Source organism: Amia ocellicauda, chromosome 23 (genome assembly GCF_036373705.1).
Source record: "Amia ocellicauda isolate fAmiCal2 chromosome 23, fAmiCal2.hap1, whole genome shotgun sequence".
In the NCBI taxonomy this organism is placed as follows: domain Eukaryota; kingdom Metazoa; phylum Chordata; class Actinopteri; order Amiiformes; family Amiidae; genus Amia; species Amia ocellicauda.
Window position 1 is genome coordinate 19,134,162 of NC_089872.1, and position 18,652 is coordinate 19,152,813.

An 18,652-nucleotide genomic window follows, 5' to 3' on the forward strand; every position below is an offset into this window, starting at 1 on the left:
AAAACACTAAGCCCTAAAAGCAAACATGATATATATGTTAAAATATGATGATTATTATTATAATTACTCCTACACACGGTAGCAGGACCAGGGATCTGAAGTGAGAATAATTAACGTAGGCTGTTATACAAAATGCCTTGATTTGATGGAAACAGTGATGAAAAAGCACTTCAGCAATGGCAACATGTTTGTAAAAATGCCAAACAAATGTATAGGCGCGGTTTGTGATAAAGCAAGTTCTGTCTGTTGGTTGCTCTTGGTTAAGAGCAAAATATCAATCGAAGCCAGACAACATGAACGGATTCACTATTCCCTAGGGACACATATAAGCCGTCTTGTTCAAGTGGAAGGGAAGGAATGAAAAAGTATGTGCAGAACATTAGAGAAATCAATCCACACTCTTTTTTATTTATCGCCAATCTCGCTAGAAGACAATGTACACGTCTGCGTGTCTGGTCTGGAAAAGGCGTGCGCGCCTCTAATCGCCTCCGAGCAGGATTGATGTGGCAGTCCAGGCTGCTTGCGTGGGAGAAGACAGGTTATCATTTGAGTCAATCTGAATGGCAGCCTTGGCACGCTTTGTTAGGGAGCTACTGACGTCACCGCCTCCTCCTGGACGCGGGCTGTGCCAAAGTGCCGCTGGACCCCCGTTTATAGCAACTAACTTCCACAGAGACTCCCGGCTCCGTGTGAAACCCGCTGAGCGCCGCTGGGAGACTCGGACAGCGCCGGCCCGGCTGCCATCTGGGTCCCATTATGTTTCCCTAGCAACTGGATGCAGAAGTTTAAGGAAACGGTACCGAGAGCAGCAGAGCATCTCCTCCCGTCTGGGGGGCTGGGGGGCTGGGGGGGAAGGAGATTTCTGTACAGGAGTGAAGTGACTGTGCTCAGACTTTGCAACACTTTAGTGGACGTCTTGTGGTTTTGAAAGGAGCCCAGATGCTGAGAGCAGGTGTGAGCGCACTTTCCCGGAGGTACCCGACGCGGTGGCTGTGGTTTGCGCATCCCGGTGCCGGCGCTGAATAAGTGCATTAGGTGTTTTTCTTGTGGATCCCTACACTGCCTGCGATGTTGCATAGTGAGCTGCGGATCCGCTCCCCAGCTCGGTGTACAGGCTGTGGGAAGAAGTGTGCATTGCAACTCGCCCTGTGCATGGATATGTGTCGCCCGTGTGTGCGTGCATGCTGTATCCCAGCTGGGTCCCTGCCAGCCATGCAAATGACTTTAATGAAAATGCTGCAGTTGGCGGCTGTAATCAAGCCAGTGACCCCGCCGCCGCCTCTCCTCTCCCGGATACCAAGGCTGGATGTGCGCGGCGCGTCGCCTCTGATGCGCACTTTTGCGCAAAACGCCAGGCAACCTAATCTAGGACACACGTGATCTGTAAAACCACCAGCGCGCCGATATTTCTCACTCGTTAAGCCACATCTATAAGCACCGCTTTCTTTTTGCATTGCGAATCATGGACACATAAGTAACAGGCTGGGTCTCGGTAGCGAGCAGCGGCATTGCGCACCTGGCAACTTTGTGTCTCCCGGCGCCCGGCTGGGGGAGGAACCGGAGAGAGAGGCGCCGGAGCGCACAGGGGCGCATTGATGGGATTGTGGTTTGTCGGGGTTTCTCCGCTCGTCTGTGCCTATTGGATGCACCGGATCATCCACCAGTTGCAACTGTCTCAGTTTCCACCGATTCCCCGCGGTGCCCTACAACAGCACCCAGCAGCTCGGAGAGGCATCGCCAGCAGCATCAGATGTCGAAAAAACGCAAAAGTCCCGATGATGGAGCGGACAGCCAGAGGGACGGGGAGCCGAGCGGACAGGGTAAGAGGTCCTCAGGCAGGACAGGCAGGGCGGCTGGGTCTGAGCTAAAAGGGGTCAATGGTTGGGTGTAGGATCCATCACGAGCATGTTTATCGTGCAGATTGCTTATTTTTCACCTGGAAAAAACGACAACAACAACACATGCATGTCGCGGGTCGCACACAGGAGCCAACGTGCTCGTTTCTGCGTTTCGAGGCTCACAAAGTTACACCTGCGCTGCTGCACCATTGCGTCGTGCTCGGCTGCGGGCTGCGTCTGCACAAAGCAAAGTCAGTATACGAGACACGGGAGTTAGCCCACACACTGGAGAGACACAGGGTTTAAGTCGTTTTATTTAAACGTCATTTTATTACGTCATCCGGGTTTAAAATGTATAACAGTTGCAAAGTCCTCTCCTCAGCAGTGTGTTGCGCCGCTTAATAAAGTGACCCCCCTTTGTGTATGTATTGTGGCTCCCTTTTTCTCTATGCAGATACACACAGCTCCTTTCAGTGTATTGCATTTTGATATACAGTCGCATCTCTCTCTGTATGGATGTGAACACACACACACACATACATATTTATATGTATATACACACTTAGATGTGTGTGTGTATACATACATATATATACATAGGTGGTTGTGTGTGTGTGTGTGTGTGTTTAATGGGGATGCTAGAACCAGATTTTTGGGGAGAAAGCATGCCGTCAAATTTAACTGAAGTTCCTGTAGCAAAAATTATTACATTTAATTTAACAAAAGTCGATCTTCATAATACAAGGTTCATGGCAAAGAGGTAATTTAAAATAACTGTATTGGAGCTGAAATATCAAGGCCTCACTAGGCCTAATTGACAATGAAGGCAAATCATCATAAAATCAAATGTCAGGTACATCAATTTTGCTACATGCATACATGAGCTGTAAGTTGCAAAGGCAGAGAAAATGTGCATGTGCTGTTCTCTGTTACTGTGGAGACATGTATGTTAGTCATATGAGGAGCCTACCCCCCGAGGAGGCTAAGGGCTTCTTTAAAATCAAAAAGAAATTACATGAATTATCAATAAATACACCTTTCACCCTTTCACCCATACATCTCTATCTATATATCTATCTATCTGTCTATATATATATATATATATATATATATATATGTACACATATAATATATATCAATTGAATGAGCACTATGTATTTCTCACCACGTATGAAATAATACATGGGTGAAACAAACAGCCTGAACCACCTGCATCTATACAGCAAGCTTTCTACAAACATATGAACTGATAACAGTGTTTGAATCACGTTCATGTGAAGAATATGTGGTTGTTATTCCATCATGCTGCAGATACACACAGAGGGTTCACTGCACAGTAACACACTGCCTTTGATACTCGGAGTTAAAAACAAAAACCCCCATTGTGATTCGTGAGCAGAAACCCAGTGTGAGTAACAGTCTGGTGGTGTTCAGGAATCCACTGTCAGGCGTCACAGAGAGCTGGCAGGGCCCCCACTGACGCACCGCGAGGGAGCCAGGTATGGATATGGATATCATGTGTTTGATTTGACCGACGTGGAACGAAACACGCCTGGGCCGCAGATAATCAGGTGCCTGACTCTGTGTCAGAAGACCCCACGTCTGGGCAGGCTTACTCTCGCGTGGGGGTTCAGAGCGCCATCGCCACCCCAAACGTTTGTTCCTCGTGCAGCAGGCCGTGTAGGCAGGGCTGTGCTAGACCTCACCCTGAATCAAGCACCGCAGGGACTGCTCTTGCGCAGCAGCAGTGCTAGCGTCACACAACGTGACACTCCCGTGCTGCTGCACCACATGTTCCCCCGACCTCCTGCTCCAGCGACGGCGCATCCGTAGCACATACGAGCACGGAGACGCACGCACATTTAAATGCTGAGAAAGTGGGGGGTACAGATATGTGATTCCGCAGGGCTTTGTGAGATGGGCAGCGCGTTTAGATTTGCTGTGCAGTATTGTATGAGAAGGGTGTTCGTTTTTTTTTCCAAAGGAACTTCCTCTAGCTAAGAAAACACCTTGCAGGAAACAACAGGGGAAGCGGCACAATTTGGTCGACTCCAGAAATTGTGTTTTTGTTATAAATTAGAGGAAATTAGAGACTTTATTTGAGCAATTTTGTATTTATTTGTTTTTCCTTTGTGTGTCTGATATTTTCACATTAAAAGCTTTACGTGAAAAGAAACCAAATGTGTAAATATGAGAATGTTTTCTTTATAAAGCTCGACCTGCACAAATCGTGGAACAACAATCCAATATTGCACAATGACTTCCTGCAATTTCTCTGTAGAGCACTGTGTTGGGAGAAAGGAAGCGTTTGAAGCAGGAAATGCCTCTTGGTTGATAACTCTCTTAAACTGACAAACTGTAGTTTTTAGATGCAGTTTCCGAAGTTAAAGTACGTCTCCGTAAGTCACTGGCTTGTTTTTATTTCTGTTCTGGTTCGGGGTTCTTGGTTGCAATGGTTTTAGGTTCAGAGTTGACATACTTGAATGTAAAATGAGAGTCTAAATTAAAGTCTACATTAAAGAGCATAAACTGTGCAATGGGAGTCCAACAGCTGGACCAGGGAAGCAGACGCTGATCCTGTTGTCTCACAGTTACTTTCCATACCTGTCAGCCAAAAAGTTGCTCCCGTGATTTAGGTGAAGAACATTAACAAGCTGTCAATTTGTAATTGCAAAGCAGAGAAGAGCGTCATCTCTGGGTAAGATGCCCAGAGTTATCAAGACGTGTTGGACACTTTTTTTTGCAGATCTCTGTGTTAATCAAAACTGTGGGGCACGAACGGCCATTTAAGGTTTCATCAAAGAACTTGTATCTGCATATCGTTTGCATGGTGGCGTTGCCAGTGCTCACAAAATCCCCTTAAAATAAATAAGGAAACATCAGATGCAAATTCTGATTGAAAAATCTATACATCGGCGACCTCACAACAGATAGCATCAGTATTAGGGCGTTATAGACACCTTTCTTTACCTTCCCCGAGAATAAACTCTAAACTCTGACAACATCGCTCTTTAAGTTCACAGCATACCTCTGTTCACAATGTGTTCTGTGGATGTTCGAGAGATCAGAATACCTGTACATTTAGAAACATTTCCTCTTGACGAAATAAAGCTTAGAAAGTGAGTCTGTTTTATCATCCACATAGAACATGATTTCTATAAATGGCATAAAAATCTATACAAAATCAATGCATTTTCTCATTTTATTGATATTTTCCACTTTTGGTGTTGGTAGTGGGATATCTTACTGTCTAGCTAATTTCTACCAATATGGGGTCTTATATAATTACATGGACTCCTCCGCCCCCTTCCAAAGGAAACCATGTTCCTTTGTGTTCAAAATCCTCCCCGCCTACTCACTCGGTTTGGCATTGGAAACATCTATGTCAGATCACAAAATGCAATAATCCCATGATGGAAAAATATATAGTGACATTATCTCGATGCTCCTCAAGAGAGTTTTCTTTTCTTAATCTGGTGCTTAAAATATCATTCACTCACTTAAGAGGAACATATGAAATTTGAATCACAGTGAGAGCCTTTCCGTGTCTTGATCTGTCAGCCGTCTGCTGTATCTGCGGATGGAGCCGGAGCATTTGTTTTAGTCTCATTGACAGGATCTCTTATTTAAACAGCACCTTTTGTATTGCACATATTAAAGTCAATACTCTACAAATTGGTTAAGAAGAGCATACAGACAGCAGCTGAGAAGTCCATTCATGATCTCTACAGCCACTTCACAGTGAGAAGAAATCAAACATCAGACAACCCCCCCACAACTCGTCTGATAAGGAAGATTGTTTCCTTAAACACTGGTGGATATGATGTTAACAGTAGTTCAATCAGCCTACAGGTTGCTTTAGTACAATTTAAGGCAGTGTTGCATGTATTCTGAAGAATATGAAAGTGCCGCGTGTTATTTCTGTGCTGAAACAGTATTTTCTTTTTAAAATTATTCAATTAATCAATCCCTTTATTTTCCTATATTTATCTGAGAAAGGAAAACAAATCAGAAATAATTGCCTTATGAAACGGGATTCCCTACTAAATGAAACACATTTGTCATGATTACATCATCCTGCGCATATTACTGATAATTGTGAATCTGGACAACAGCGCCGGCTAGTGGTGTGAAGCAGAACTGCGATTCTCTTATGTTGCTCAGTTTTTTTTTACTGCAGATGAACAACAGATAAAAATATTATAATGATTATAATTATTAATATGATTATTACTATTATTATTATTTATATTCAACTGAAGCCCTATACCTTTATCCTTCATGGCTGTATCGTTTACACATAGATGTACACTTACACACTTTTTTTAGGATTGTGTGGGTATGTCACTACGATGTGAAGATGGCGTTTAATGCCGTGTTGTCCCTCAGACTGAAATCCCAACCCGGCTGATGTGAAACACAAAGTGCGGCTCATAATTGTGTTACTTTAATAGACCGTTTCATATCCATTACGGCTGTATTTTCTGTTGTTCGGCACTAGATGGCGCTAATGTGTTTATAAAGATTAGCAGAGCATCGTTATCTAGAGCAAGAATACACGTCTTAAATAAGTAACACTTGTTCTTGTACATGATCACACAGATCATTAGCCCTACGATGTAACACTGGCACTTTCACACACAGTATGTGTTAAATAATAGATTTTTAATAATAAGATAATCATATTGCAACAATTAACAAAGGTTAAAAATAAATAATTATAGTTTATGTCGAAATCTGGCAACAGGAAACGCATGCAGGAGTTTTAGCACCCCCATCCCAGTTTTTCAATTAAATAAATCACTTCAATAAGTAAAGATTGATTGATTAATAATAATTTGAGTTGCTATTATTATTTATTTTGTATTGGTTTCATGGTTGACTCTTTGAAAATGATTGTTCTCATTATCAAGTCATTTAGCATAAAGTTGTAGCTGGATCTGAGAGGTCTCCTTCCTCTGCAATGGTCAGTGTTGGGATGTAATTTCCTCTTATTGTGGATCACCTGGGGCCAGCCGGGGTCTTTAAAGTCTTCAGGTCCCTTTTAAAAAGCTGTACTCTGTCCGTCTGCTAATATCAGAGCAGCTCAGCAGTCCACGGAGCAGCTCTGGGGTCCTGTCCTCGCTCGTGTTTTTACTTTCCCTCGGCCTGGCTCTTGTGTGTAAATATGAAGCGCTGATATAAGTCTCAGTGCTGCAAAAGGGCCACTTCGGTACATCCCAGATAAAGCAGATGGACGCCCGTGAACCTGTGAGGTTTCTACAGGATTTACAGCGGAGAGAGTGACATATTGTAAGCATAATATGAATACAACAGGTAGTGTATATATTTCACATTCGTAAAGAATAAACGTAGTCAGCAGCTGTGACAGATGAGTGGGAGAGAACACAGCATGGCAATCAAGACACAATCGCCTCTTTCAACCAGTGAAACACGTGCTTTAAATCAACACACGTTGCTATACTATTATACAATAAAACCTATAGACTTCAGCTTGCAGTTTGTGGAAGGAGAAACCCTGCACGGCACTTAGACAAACTATAAACACAGGAGAAAGCTCTCGGCGGTGACGTACAAGGCAATGAGCGCAGTGAAAATGGAGCAGTTTCCCCTCTCATTATAATAATCAGCTCTGAAAGAATTACGAGTTAGAAATGCCAGCGGAGGGGTTCGTATGACATCAGTGAAATTCCAGGGCATTAGATCCTATTAACGCTGGCCCGTGCTGGTGCGGAGACATACGGAGATGACTGCTACCTCTTTAAAACACTGAAGTACTGCTTTCTTCTCTCTTTCCTCTCTTCGTCTTCTTCTGATTTGTAAGAAAAGAGCGAAGACAACAGTTGACGTCTTTCGACTTCAGATTGGAAATAAGATCGCAGGCTCTCCGTGGTTCCTCTGCAGGCCTGGGCATGCACTGCTACACAAAAAGAATAACTTGTTTCTTGTTCCTTTCCCGCAGTAAAATACAGCACAATAAAGCTGGCATGCCGGTCTGTTTTAAATGCTTCTGAAAACCATTTGGTACCTGTTTAGAGAGAAGCACCAAAACGGCAACGGATTTGAAATGAATCTAACTTTGTTCACAACGTTCAGAAACTGTCCCCTTCAGGTTTGGTAGGAGTCGTTTCCGAATCAGTGTTAATCAACGTATACCTCAGAAGATCATATTTGAAATGTGTTTACATGTGTTTCTGGAAAGCTGGAGAGTAGAACAAACATTAATGTACTTGAGGTTTGTGCTGCTGGACGTTTGGTGTTGATTCAGTGGCTGCTTATGTAAAGCGAGTGCGTGTGTGATTAGCACCCGTTCTCAGCTTGGCATCCTATTAACGACCACGGCAGGTTTGTGATTAGGGTCTGATTAGAGACAAACCCGCGATCATTCTTTTCTCTCGGCCTGTTTCTCGGGGCGCTCTCCCGCTCCCGTTCTCGCAGAGCCTAATTGCGTGTGGCTTTCAGACCGGGAGGCCTAGGCTGCCACCCCTAATGAAGTCAACCTGCCGGACGGCCTTTTCCTATTCTCGTCCGCTCTGGCTGAGGTGGCCGATCGGAGGGGGATCTTGTCGATCGGTTGCGTCAGCCCGGAAGAGGAGCAGCTGCCAAGGAAAACAAGCGTCGGTGACACACAGCGGCGGTGAAAAGGAGACTCATGAAACGAGCGCGGCTCTCCCGGTGCCTGCCAGCACTCTGACGTACTTCGCATGAGGCCTTGGCAGCCGAGGAGGTGGCAGAGCCCGGATTGCAAGCGCAGGCCTGCCCCGGCTCTGACTGCATTGGCCGCACTTCTGACGCAGACACTTCTCCTCCTCCCCCCCAGCTCTTCTTTTTGTTTTGGCCGCTCAGCTGGTGTGTGTTTTTTCTTTCTCCGCGGGGTTAGACGGCAGCCCTCAGCGCCTCGGAGGATCGCTGTGCTCGGGTTCTCGTCTCCGGCCCGTCTCTCCTGTTGTTCTTTTCGGTTTCAGTCTCTCGGGGTTAGAGGTGGGGATTCGTTTGATGCGGGTTGCGTCTAAGAGATGTGAAATACACGACAGGAACGGTCCCCTCGCTGCCGAGACGTCCGGTTCTCAATTAGCGAGAGTCCTTCAGTCTTAAGGGTCTGAATAACAGAAGCTGGTGATCGTGTGTGTGTGTGTGTGTGTCCTGATCCTTCCTGGCGTTGGCGTCACTCTCAGGCACTGATAGGCCCGAGTGTGCCACTGTAGCGAAGCCCCCAGCGGCCCCCATAGCTCGACACACTGTTGTGCTGACTGCATCGGCCGGTCAGTGTTTGGTTTGAAGCGTCCCGAATCGGGGGTGCAGGGGGACGGGTGGGCTGAGGCAGCAAGCCCAGATGACGTCTGTGCCGAGCCCTTTTGGGAACATCTGGGCCGACGCGCTTCTCCCTCAGGGGTCCCCAGCCACAGCCGTCCTCTCCTGGCCCCCGGCTGGGACCCAAACCGCCGCCGTCAGGACAGAGCCGGGGGGCGACCCGAGTAGATACTGACGCCGATGTTCTCCTCTTCCTTTTTTTACTCTGTCACTCTCAGTAAGTCCGAGCAGTCCAGGTGTGAACGTACCAGGAGCCAAAACGGCCATCTGGAACGAGCCGAAATGAGAGAGCATTCCTGTTCCCACTTCTCTTGTCTGCGATGAATTAGGGCAGGGGATGATTCATACGGAAAAGGCGGCGGGCAGGATGACTTTTACAGACGCGTTCAGAGCGCCACATTTAGTTTGAGGTATCCTTCAAAGTCACCCGAAAAGTGAGGTTAAATTGATCCAGGCTGACACGTCGGTTTAGACTGTCACGACAATTACGTCTGCGCCTCGAAGTGGTTTCCAGCTTTTCAGTCCGGTTCCTTCTATTAAACAAACACGCCTGACATATTGTTGTATTATTAGATATTATTCATGCAGTTTCACTTATAATAATGGGTGGGGGGACGTTTAAAACGTCATTCTGCAGAGTTTCTCTCAGTTATTTTGGCTTTAACATGCGGCACGTCGACTGCTGCCAGAGAGATCCTCGAATGGAAAGTAATGAAAAACACATCTTACATCCTACTTTAAACATATATATTAAACATTGTTACACATATTCACCTAACAATAGTAAAACATGTACACATATTTTTTATAATGCAGTTTGTTTGACTGTATTTTAATTAAATGAAAAAATAATGTACTATTTTATATTTTCAATGAGAAAAGCTGTTCAGTTTAAAAAAGGAACTTCTAAGTTTGATATATGTCTGATATATATATATATATATATATATATATATATATATATATATATATATATATTAATTGGGGGAATTAATTGATATGTCCTTTTTTGTCCTTGTTTAATTATTTCACTTTGCAATAGAAAGCTCAAGGTTGTACATTTCTCTACGCATGCATCACAACACAAAGAGACACTTCTTTAAAGCTTAGAGATGAATTCTGCATTTTACATTTCTAGTATAATCTAGGCCAGGAGTCTGTGCACATCCTTTATTTGAAACAATATCTTGTGATTCATTTAGTTATTTATAAAACTATAACGGTCGATTATATACATTTTCAGAGGTTCGGCCCAGAAAAAACATGAATTTCCATAAAATCATTGTGGTGACAGTCCAGATACCCACACTTACACACATGTAAGCATATATTTAATTTATTTATAGATACATATAGTAGCACATTGATCTTTATATGTTTACAATGCCCCTTGAGACATAGTGTAATTAAATGCCTTCGAAATACAAAAGTGCTGTGAACAAGAATACATCCAGTGGCAGGCGTCACACCCATTACATACACATCACACAGCTTAGCAGTTGAATGAATTATTATAATCTGTATTATTATTTATTCCTAAGAAGACATCCTCACCCAGTACAATGATCGTTTCTGCTTTGTGACACAGTTGTCTTTATAAATACATTATTTTGTTCTGTTTCTTTTGCTCACACATCACGTGTGCTGGAGAGGCTGCGTGGCACCGGCGACTGCTGTCGAGGAGGGGAACGATCTCTTTACAACGTGCACACAATGAAAGAAAACTATTGCAGGGTTTGGCGAGCGTCACGGCAGTGTAGGAACAAGGACTTTATTTTTCCTGTTACTGCGTTTCCTCTATGTGTGTCTGCAAGTAGGCTTTGTTTTCATAAGGGAGCCCACAGCCCTGTCTACAGGTTTAACTGGGACACAGGCTTTTTGTGTATCTTTTTGTGTGCCAAAGGCACTGGGGAAGGCCTGTTCACTTCATAATATAAAATAACTGCTTTTAATTCAGTCTTAGGTGTGTAAAATCACAATAATCCACGTTGTTTTGTGTCACAGAAATAGTATTTATTCTACTTTATGTGTGGATTTTTGTGACAGAAAGAGGCATTTAAATAGATTTGCTAACATGTGCAGTCCCCTCGCGTGACACTGCACAGTTTTTAATTCCCTTCCAGAGGGAAACCCCCAGAGCAGGTCATGATGTCATCTGACTGCGTATGTCACTCCTTTGAAGCATTTTTGTTTGCTTTTTCACAGGGCTTGAGTTATTTTTTTTTTTTAATGGGGAAATCGAATCCGAGTCCGAGTCCAAGTGCCGAGATTCAGTTGCAGTTTCTCATCGCGGATAATTTATGTGTCAGCATTTAAACCACCAGAAATGGGCTCACGTCGTCTCGTTTTCCGTCCCGATTTCGTCAGATGTGGTTGTGCGGCGGCTGTGAGTTTTGCTTCACTGGGCCTGGCTGCCATCGGCGGTTTTCTCTTGTGTGCGCAGTGTGTGGCCGAGCGCTGCCGCTTCCTCTTCGCGAGGGAGCAGAATAGCTTGTGTGTCCTGTTTGGTCGACACATCCCACCATTGCCTTTCTCTCAGAATGGCTTCCAACACACACAGGAAATCCTTTGCTGTGCTATGAAACTGGATACATCAAGTACTCTTCAATTTATATATATATTTATATTTCTCTTAGGAAATTCGTAAAGAACTGTTTTTCTCTGATGTTTGCATGTACGCAGTCTGTGTTTTGGTTATGCAAAAGCACTTCAAAACATTGAACTGCATATTATTTTCAATTTAGATTGATCTATGCATTCATGAGGTCACTGGTTGCGTTCCCAATGTTTCGCTCGTCAGTCGCTGATTTCAGACAAACTCTGTAGTCTTATTTTCATTCTCACTTTTTCTGTTAATGTTTTAACACTCGAATCACCTTTTGTTTTCCCTTTGATAGCTTCTCATTTGGGGAATCGCCAGCTGTTTATGAACTCGGCTCACTGACGAACCCCTGGCAGGCGCACGGGAGAGATAAACGACAAACGTTTACGCATCCGTACAAATTTGCACTCTCACACCGTCGACTGCTTTTCACACGAGCAGCTCACAGGTGTCACGGGGGGGGGGAAGCTGCAAACGTAAGGGGAAGCGGCCTTGACGAATCTTGGATATGAAATCAGCTGCTCCCAAAAGACTAAAGTGGCTTGTCCCAAGTCAATTAACTGAGATGTATTTAATTTGGGGAGTCAGCTTGGGCCAGATCCCAGTGGCTGTAATATATTTCCCAGCATGCTTATGGGCCATATTTTGAAGTTCAAACAGATTAAACAAACAAAAAATATGACCTGACTCCATATGCTGCTAATTGTTATTTGTCTTTTGATTTTTTAACACATTAACAAAATGGTGTCTGACATGAGAAAGGGGTGTTTTCGTGATTAAACACCCATCTGTGCGTATTCCACTATAACAACCAGTAATCAGGAGAGCCAAGTCTAGTGTTGGTGAGTGTCAGAGTATTGTGTACATCCAGAAATGACACAAGTGATCAAAGGAATTTATTAAAATTCATCATTGTAACACATTCTTTTTAGTTTTATGCCATGTAAAAAAAAACGCCATGGGTGCTCCATTAATGAAAAATATTTACTTTGTTATCAATAGAGGTTTAATGGGTCAGAGATCATACACTTTGATTCTCTGATTCATATTTGTGACTGGCTCTAAGTCCATGTGGTATAAAATAATCTGAAAATCATGTGCACTTAGTTTCCATGAAGAGTAATTCTAGTAACTATTGTACATAATTGTACACCCTTGTAATGCAGGAATTGGGAAATTTAAAAGTTCAAGTGGCACACCTGCTTTGAGTGGAGTGGGTATAAACACTGTGTTATGCCTTGATCACAACTTGGAGGGGATTGATGTTGTTCGCATGAGTGTAAAGACATTGTGGACAAGAAACACCGAGGAAGATATTCATGGGCAACATGGATTTCACAGGCACTGCTAAATAAAGATGCTGGAAAGGGCTAAGCAGTCTCTTAGCTGCTTATTTTTTTATTATTTACTTATTTTGTGTCCAAAGAAACATAAGGAGGGATACAGATTTTAACAGATTGAAAAATTGAAATGGTTGTGTAGCCTAGCCTATACTGCACGATTTACAAGGATGATCGACACAATATTTCAGTAGTCTTATTAATCATAATGAAGTGTGTACTTAAAGGCAGTCTGATGCAATACATATTAATATTGTTGTTGTTGTTGATGTGTGAATTAAGAAGCCACATGATGTATAGCAATGAACAGATCATACACGGCCGCATTGTAAAGTTTTACACTTGTTGCGCATAAACCGTTACATTCTACGTAAAAGGCGTAAACATAACCGAAGTAAACAGGGACTGTAAAATATCAGTTTAATCTGTTGTGTTTGGAAGTTTATCTGCAACACTAACAAACAATATTCTATTTGAGCTACTTCCTCAAAAAAAAAAAGAATAAAAAAACACACGATGATACAGAACAAACGTTTTAATAAATACTTTTCATTGCATCTCCGCAAAAGAACTTCAATTTGCATGCTAGACCAGCAATACAGACACGAGTTTGTTGAAGTCTATCGTGCTAAACCACACTGAAGATAGTGAACCACTGTGCCATTATGTTATATAACGATAGAAGAGCAGCAAAGTACGACACAGCAGCAGGGAAATGCGACGAGTAAAGACCACACACACAGATGTTGGAAACAGCTGGATGTGATGTTCAAACAGGGACTGTGGGTTCAATAAATAAGAAACACACCCAGCACAGGTACAGTGTGCATCATTCTTCGCAGTGTTAACAAAACATGACTGTTATTTGTTGATTTGAAAACAGATCATGAGATATATGTCCTAGTTAAAACGCCACGGGTAGGTTATTTGTTTATTTGTTTAGTGCCAGCTGAAATACCACGGATAAATCAAAATTACCATTCAAATGAACTCTGGTCAACTTTTAAGTCCTTTTCCTCCCTTGCTGGCATGAGATAAAATTGAATACAGCCTATTTAATTAAGAGATGCGATTGCATCCCGAGTAAGGTGAGAGAAGCGGCTTATTTTACCTGAGGTACCTGTCCTTGGTTAGGAAGTTTCCACGGGCTGCTCTTTGCCATGCAGTCACTTATATTAAATACAGATCCCTTTTCCTGCAGCATTACAATATCACTTTAGCCTCCAAGAATAAAACGAGCCCATTCTGCAGCTCTGATCTGTGGCTGAATGCTGGTTACAGATCCAGGCTGAAATATTTCTAATGGGTTGGAAACTGTGTGGGGCCCGAAAGACGTCAGTGAAACGTCAAAATAATACAGGACTTCCTTTGTATAAACCCCGCAGGAAAAAAAGAAAAGAAGGAAAACTTGCAGAAATCTTTCTACTATCATTACAAAATGTCAAAGCTGCAGCCCTGTGAGAATATTGTGCTTTTCTATAAATGTGCTCTGTGTGTGTATTAACAAAAAATATTAACATAAAACTGAGGCAATTGCACAATATATCCAGTGTATTACTTTATACTGTGGCTGCGGTTATATTACTACCATGGCAAATATGTAATCTTATCTATATCAGACTTTGCAGAGATTATATAGTGACGCAATACTGCTACTACCTAGTACTACTAATACTAATACTATTATTATTATAGTTGTTAATATTTGTGTTTTTATTATTATTATTATCGTATGTAGGAATTCTAGTTTTAGCATACATATTAGTATAAATGTTTATATTAATAAATATCCACTCATTTAAAAGATATGCCTGTCTACTTAAATTTAAGAATAAAGCATTAATGTAACTATTTATTTTTTCCATGTCTATGATCATTTGAATCGAGGGGAATACAGATTTGATGTCACTGATTATTATTATTTATTCATATTATGAAATATGCCGACATATATTAAGGATAAAGACAACGCGATCTCGGTATTAAAATCTAACAATAACAAAACGCTTCATGCTGTTTGAACACAGAATGGTTTTCTAAAATGCTTTTTAAATTTTGGGTGTAGAGGGATGATACGTGATTCAATTTGCAAACAGATTATTAAGTGAAACCAATGAGGTTTTGGAAGGGAGTTTGCAACCAGCTTCTTGTTCTGCACATTTTGCAAATCGGCATGTATTTTATTTAGAGTAATACAGATGCGGTACTAAAATGGTTTATTTGAATAATCTAGTGGTCTGAATCTCAGAGTAATATTCCAGTTGGTTATTAAAAAAACGAAAAGAAAAACAAGAAACAACGTGGCTGAGTTAAATATTGTTTGAACAATATTGTTGGCATGCTATCTAAAAGATAAGATGTAAATGCTAACCAAATTCTGCTTATAATGGGGCATAATATCTAAGCCCAACGGTCTTCAAAACATGATGGGTTTAATCCTAGTTTTTGCAGTATACATACATATATTTAATATGTAATATGTAACATATAATTATGTGTGTATATCTATGTGAGAGAAGGAAACAGGCAGATAAAATCACATAGATATATGTGTATATGTCGGTTATATGTATAATCCCCATCAATTGTCAGCTATAGTGTATTTATTATCCATGGATCATTTTAAAGGTTAATGTGTTGAAAATCACTCGTATAGACAACTGTTTTATGTACATAACCTCTGTTGTGTCCCTACAAATACATTCCCCTTCCCCCACCACACGCACACACACACATCATTACATGCAGAATTGTGACACACTATATTTCGCGTGTTTGTATTAAATCATATACAGGCTACATTCATACAGCTTTTGCTCAGAGACGTTGGAACATAAAAATATAGATGCCATCAAAATATCAGTCACACTTAAATGACAACAAGTGTGTGTCCTGCGCCTTAAATACTCCTAAAACTATTAATCATGAAAAACACACACTGAAGGAACACCATATTATTATTATTATTATTATTATTATTATTATTATTATTATTATTATTATTATGTATGTATCATGTACATCAGACAATAACGGCTGTAAATGTTGCTGTGTCAGTGATGTAACCCTGCTTTCGGGGCTCAGATCGGGACCCCCGGCTTCAGTGCGTCTTTTCACTGGAGGAGCCGCTGCAGCGCCGCACTGTGGCTTTAACATCACCGGGCTGCGCAGTGGCGTGGGCTGCGCTCTCTTATTGGTCGCTTCGTGTAGCGCAGTGTTCTGTCTGCACAATCCCTCGCATCCCATTGGCGGAGAAGGCAGATCTGCGGAAACCGGCGCTACGCGAACGCGACCTATATTCCCATTGTACATCTTGGATAGATCTGATGGGAATATGGCGGATTCGTGTTGCATCTGTCGTGATAAGATGAAACGCTGCTTTATGTCGTGAGTGGTGTGTTTATGTGTGTGTGTGCGTGGTTTGTGCAGCTGGTCCGGCAGTGGGCGGGTCCTCTGCGGCGGTTCTGGCCGCATCAAATACAAAGCACCAAAAGGAGCAAAAGCGCAAAATGAGCCCCGGGAGATGGGCCAGAGTAGTGGAAATGTAGAAGATACAGCAGGCTTCTCTCCCTCTGCTCTTGTATTGCAAACTCTCGGGATTATAATGGCCTCGGTGGTTCCTCCCTCCTTTCTTCTACTTCTTCTCATATTATAATTCCCCGACGCGTCTCACGTCCTGCCGACGATGCTATAAAAGGGGAGGCTGTCCAACCCCGAGAAACCGCTCTCATCCCGCCCCCAGCCCCCCTGACTGCGGGGCGCAGCATCCGCAGCCGCACTCGCAGCCCTGGGTCTCTGGACGCGGACGGGCATGTAGCTCCCCTCACTTGGCAGCAGCAGCAGCCGGGGAAGAAGCCGCATCTCTGTGTCTCTCCACACGCCTCCCGGCTCCCCTCCTCGCCGTCTCCGGGCTCACTTGCGCGGCTGCAGCGACAGCGAGGCGGGCGGCGGCGGCGGCGGCGGCGGACTGCTCTCGCCCTCCCCGCTCTCCCCGGCTCCAGCCCCGGCTTCCTCCAGCCGGAGCCCCGCCGCACGGTGTGCACCGCTGGACCGCCGGTCCCGGGAGTCTCTCCCTCGCCTGCCCCGGTGCGCCTCGGGACTCCGACATGGAAGATGGTCCACCTGCGTCCGGCTGCTTTCGGAGGTTTACGGACTGTTTTTTGGGCACAAGTAGGTGTTTCTGTTGTGCAGCTGGATGCTGCATTTCTCTAACGCGTCCTCCGACAGGCTTGAGTTTCTGAAGTTGTCCAGTAATATATTGCGTTATTTGTGCACGTTGATGCATCTCTGTGCTCTTGCTGCTTTATGAGTCCTGATTCATTCATTGTGCTGCGCTTGGTCAGGTTTCAGTTGCATTACTCCGTTACTTTGAATCGCTCTCCACCACAACTTTGCAGAATAGTTACTTTTTAAAACCAGCAATGTAGCCGAGCACCGGGTCTCATTGAGACTCCGAGTACACTCCAGCCCGTTTGCGATTATGTGCACCTGTATGATGTCCCGTATAGGAGGACGTGTATTTAAGACAACATGCAGCGGTGCGGTTTGCGTTTCGGACCGTGTGGACGTCAGCTGGCGTGAAACCGGCGCTGGACATCCCGGATTGTGCACCGCGCCTGCCATGAGGGGTCTGACAAGTCCAGCAAGATTGAAACCGTGGCTTGACATGCAGTTTAGGTTCTGATTCATGTTTTTCTTATTTCTTCTCCTGCAAACACCTTTTTAATTCCTGCTTAACACAAGTCAGTGTAGTCTGTGTGTAACCCTGAGTAAACCCCTCTACTTCTTTAGTTAGGGGTCTGATTCCCTCTAGAAAGGAAGGCAGTGGAAATGCATTTAACATGAAGGGTTCAAAGACAGGGTTGGAAGCATATTGTTCCATTGCTTAAATACTACTTTTCTTAATGTCTTATTGGTAGAAGATCCATATACTATGGGACTAAGAAATGGACATTGTGTATTTGATAATCAGTTAGGTGGGAAGCCATATGCTGCTGCAGAACTGGACTTCAATTGGTAACACTTTGTTTCATTATATAAATGACTGGTGAATAGTTTATAAAACAGTTAGGAACCATTAATTAAATTTATAACCGATTTAATAAACCTTTATGAGATGTGATTTAATAGTGCCCAAACACTATTGTGTTTCCAATGTTTATTATAAACAAAGGGTGTGTCTGCAGCCAGGACACTATAAATGCTATAAATGTCTTCTCTGGGTCAGAATGATGCAGTTATAAATTCCTCCTAGAATAATTGTGGACGCACAGCCACACAGCCACGTTTTTAACCCATTTATTTTTATCTTAAACATTTAATAGCTTAAATAAAAGGTACTTGCAGTACTGGTTGGGCACCGTTCTCTTTAACCCCTTAGTCTATTTATTGTTGTAATATTGTCTTTTCATGTCACAGTTTTGAATCCAGCAAAGGACAGTGTCTGTCTGTAAATGTGACAACCTTATGCTGTGAAAAACAATTTTGCAACTTAAGTTTTATATTTCTGTGAACTATTTTGTGTGCGTTTGGCTTTGTTGAAATACAAATTCATATTTTTG

The 18,652-nt window shown here is 43.0% G+C and overlaps 1 protein-coding gene across 4 annotated transcripts in view; it reads left to right on the top strand.

Annotated features, from left to right (window-relative positions):
* Window positions 1-728: 728 nt before the first annotated feature.
* pde10a (phosphodiesterase 10A) overlaps window positions 729-18,652 on the top strand; it is a 53,680-nt gene continuing 35,756 nt past the window's right edge. For 2 of the 4 annotated variants that reach the window (XM_066696751.1, XM_066696752.1), the window contains exon 1: window positions 729-1,820. In XM_066696751.1, coding sequence (XP_066552848.1) covers window positions 1,751-1,820 — 70 coding nt within the window. In that variant the 5' untranslated portion in view covers window positions 729-1,750. Of the gene's footprint in view, window positions 1,821-16,604; window positions 17,262-18,652 lie in introns of those variants that run through there. The other 2 variants (XM_066696753.1, XM_066696754.1) reach the window with 2 other exon arrangements.